The 2,923-nt window shown below is 50.3% G+C and overlaps 1 protein-coding gene across 1 annotated transcript in view; it reads right to left on the bottom strand.

The window, feature by feature from the left end:
- The window catches only part of MRAP (melanocortin 2 receptor accessory protein), a 35,054-nt gene that overhangs the window by 3,296 nt on the left and 28,835 nt on the right, over positions 1-2,923 (bottom strand). Inside the window, exon 2 of the mRNA XM_006927069.2 lies at positions 417-516. Coding sequence (XP_006927131.2) covers positions 417-516 — 100 coding nt within the window. The remainder of the gene's footprint in view (positions 1-416; positions 517-2,923) is intronic.

Raw genomic sequence — 2,923 nt, 5'->3', positions numbered from 1 at the left:
GGGGTCACTTTGGTGCTATTGTTATTAACAGCGTACTTGAGATACATTTTACATACAATAAAATTTATCCATTTAAAATGTAAAATTCAATGAGCTTTTATTTAGTATATTCGAGTTGTGCCACCAGCCCCACAATCTATTTTTAGAATATTTTTATCGTATCCAAAAGATGATAGCTATTGGCACAGCTAATCTGCTTTCTGTCTCTATAGATTAACCTACTGTAGATATGTCATACCATGCGTGGTCTTTGGAGTCTGGATTCTTACACTCAGCACGATGTTTGTGAGCTCACCCATGTTGTAGCACGAGCCAGTGCTTCATTCCTTTTTACAGCCAAATAATATTCTGTGCGAACGTACGATTCCTCACTACTGTGCCACACGAGGGACCTGCATCCCCACACCCTTACTTACCTCACCTGCGGGGAGCCTGACCAGGACATGTAGAGCAGGACGAGGAAGAGAAGCACCACGAAAACAGCCAGGCTCACCCAGAAGATGATGACAATCGAATCTGTGGGAGGGAGAGGTGCATCTCGATGTCAGTGTGGTATCATGTCAGCCAACGGCGAGGGGAATTAGGGCCCCTGGTGCCGTGGGAATAGGGTCGGGGATAGGTGTTCTCTCTTCTTCCAGCCTCTCGGCTGCGGCCATTGGGAAGATTTCCCATTAACAATGACCTTGGGAAGGAACAGGGCAGCAGGAAGTGGCTGTTTTCAGGGCAACTAGCCACTGGGTCAGTTCACAGTGGTTGTGCATTGAGAGAAAAACAATAAAAATCGGGTGGCACCCCTGGATTTGCTTCTTCGGCTGCTACTGCTGCTCAGAAGATGGATTTCCCCTCCTTGCTTTCTCCCTGGGAGGGAGAAGAACGGGCTGTGGCCAGCTCGTGTGACAGGATGGCCTCCCCTCCCCTGCGAGGGCTTTGGTGGCCAGTCCCATTAGGGGAAACTTCAGAGTCCCCAAGGGTTAGAGACTTAGAGGATGTGACCACGACAGTGTGCTTTAAACCACAGTGCCAGAGTGCTTCCTCCCATTGTGGAATGCTTGCCGAGGCCTGCCCTGGCCAGCCAGCTCGGTGAGGTGGAAAGAGCTGGTCCCCTCCCTTTCAGGTGGACAGGCCCAGCTGGCGGGCAGTGGCAGGAGGAAAAGGCACCTTTGCAGCCACCACTATGGCAGTATTTGTGGTCAGAGGCTGAAGGGGCGGGGAGGCACCCAGGAACACACTCAGCCTCTTCTGGGCCCGGGGGGAGCCTAGCAGGTCAAGAGGCGTTCTCTGGGGCTCCAGGTAGGAACGTCCAGCAAGGGGCCAGGGAACTGTTGCAGCGTGGTCGTGCTTCCTGGTGGTCAGCTGTGGCTACGGGCCAGAGCGCAGGGCTCGCAATGAATGTCTCCAAGTATCTTATTCAGGCACACTCATGACCCCAGGACAAGATGCCTTGGACAGGGATGTGCTGGACACCTGTGTGTATGACCAAAGGAGGCTACAGAAGGATGGTACCAATAGGTATTTATTAAGCACCTGTGTGAGCCAGACTCTGCTGGCAGCTGTTAAGGATTCAGAGGGGGCCGACCTAACACACCAGAAATCTCTGGCGCCCTCTACTGGCACTCTCCTCCCCCAGCATCCTCCTCTGAACTGCAGTGCTTCTGGCCCAGCACCCCCCACTCTCCTCCCCCAGCATCCTCCTCTGAACTGCAGTGCTTCTGGCGCTAACCCTACTCTGCCTCGTGTTGTGTTCTGTCCCAACAAAAAGATATTTATGAGTGAGAGCAAATGAACAAATGACTGACTGACTGAATGAATGAATGAATGGGGTGTTAGAGATTTTGTGAGTCATCTGCTGGTATTAGAGTGTCACCTCTGCTCTCTATGACCTGAGACAGAGGTGGAAGGAGATACTCAGGACTTGTAAGCGTTGATCTGACCCTAACGGCCTCGAACACAGGGTGTAAGGAAAAGGGGCAGCGCTTGCAAAAGGAATCAGAGCTCCCACCGCCTCGAAGTGCACCAGCCACTCGGCGTTCGCACCCCCAGGCTGGTGCTCACGTCCGCCCTCCTTTCTGTCCCTGAGCTGAGGAACGGGTGGTAGGTGGCGCCCAGAGCATCAAACTGTTTAAAGGGAGCTTCTGGGCTCATGGGAACTACAGAATGAGGTTGTTACTGTCTGTCCTCGGCTTAAGGACTCTTCGGAGAAGTCTCTGACTCAGCATTCCTTGCCTACTCACTGTGCTTCATCCTCCAAAACCTGCTTCAGTTCAACTCTGTCCCCAAAAGTCACAAAGTCATAATTTATTTTACAGCTCTCAAAAGTGTGAGAGCATGTATGCTTCCAGAAAACTTGGTTTAGGATTTTATTTTCTAAGGGTGTTTTAGATTTCTGCAGACGCTAATGCTTTTTTTCCTTTGTAAAAATAATGCGGGGTTTGAGGTCTTTAGCACCTAGAGAAGTTCTGTCAAAAACTCTTAAGGAAACAGCTTCAAAAATTTAGCAGTTGACAACTCCCCTCCCTTCACCCGCCCAGCTTCTCCCTGGCTCACACTTCTCTGCTCCTGCCCTTGGTCATTATCCCCAGACACCAAGAAGGAAATGAGACAACACCTTTCACAGAACACAGCTCTACAGAGAAGTGAAATTTGAATTTTCTCAGACCAAAGGGGCGATCAGTAGCTGTTTCCTATATTAAATTCTCTTTCATCATGTTCTGTTGAAAAAGGCAGCCAAGAATATAGAGTTCTTTCTCCTCTTCCCACTGAAGGTTCAGCCTAAGTGCTTGGAGAGAATATTTTGTCCAAGGGCAAGAGCTGTCACTCCCCAGTATCGGGAATATTTAAACGTCTATGGGCTTGTTTTCACAGCAAGCGTGAAGGGGGCTGACGGTGAAACTGGTCCAACCATGGAAAGCATCCCTTTCTTTAC

The sequence above is a fragment of the Pteropus alecto genome, unplaced genomic scaffold (genome assembly GCF_000325575.1).
Source record: "Pteropus alecto unplaced genomic scaffold, ASM32557v1 scaffold81, whole genome shotgun sequence".
NCBI classification, from domain to species: Eukaryota; Metazoa; Chordata; class Mammalia; order Chiroptera; family Pteropodidae; genus Pteropus; species Pteropus alecto.
The sequence above is the reverse complement of the archived record's forward strand: the minus strand, read 5'-3'. Positions and strand labels throughout refer to the sequence as shown.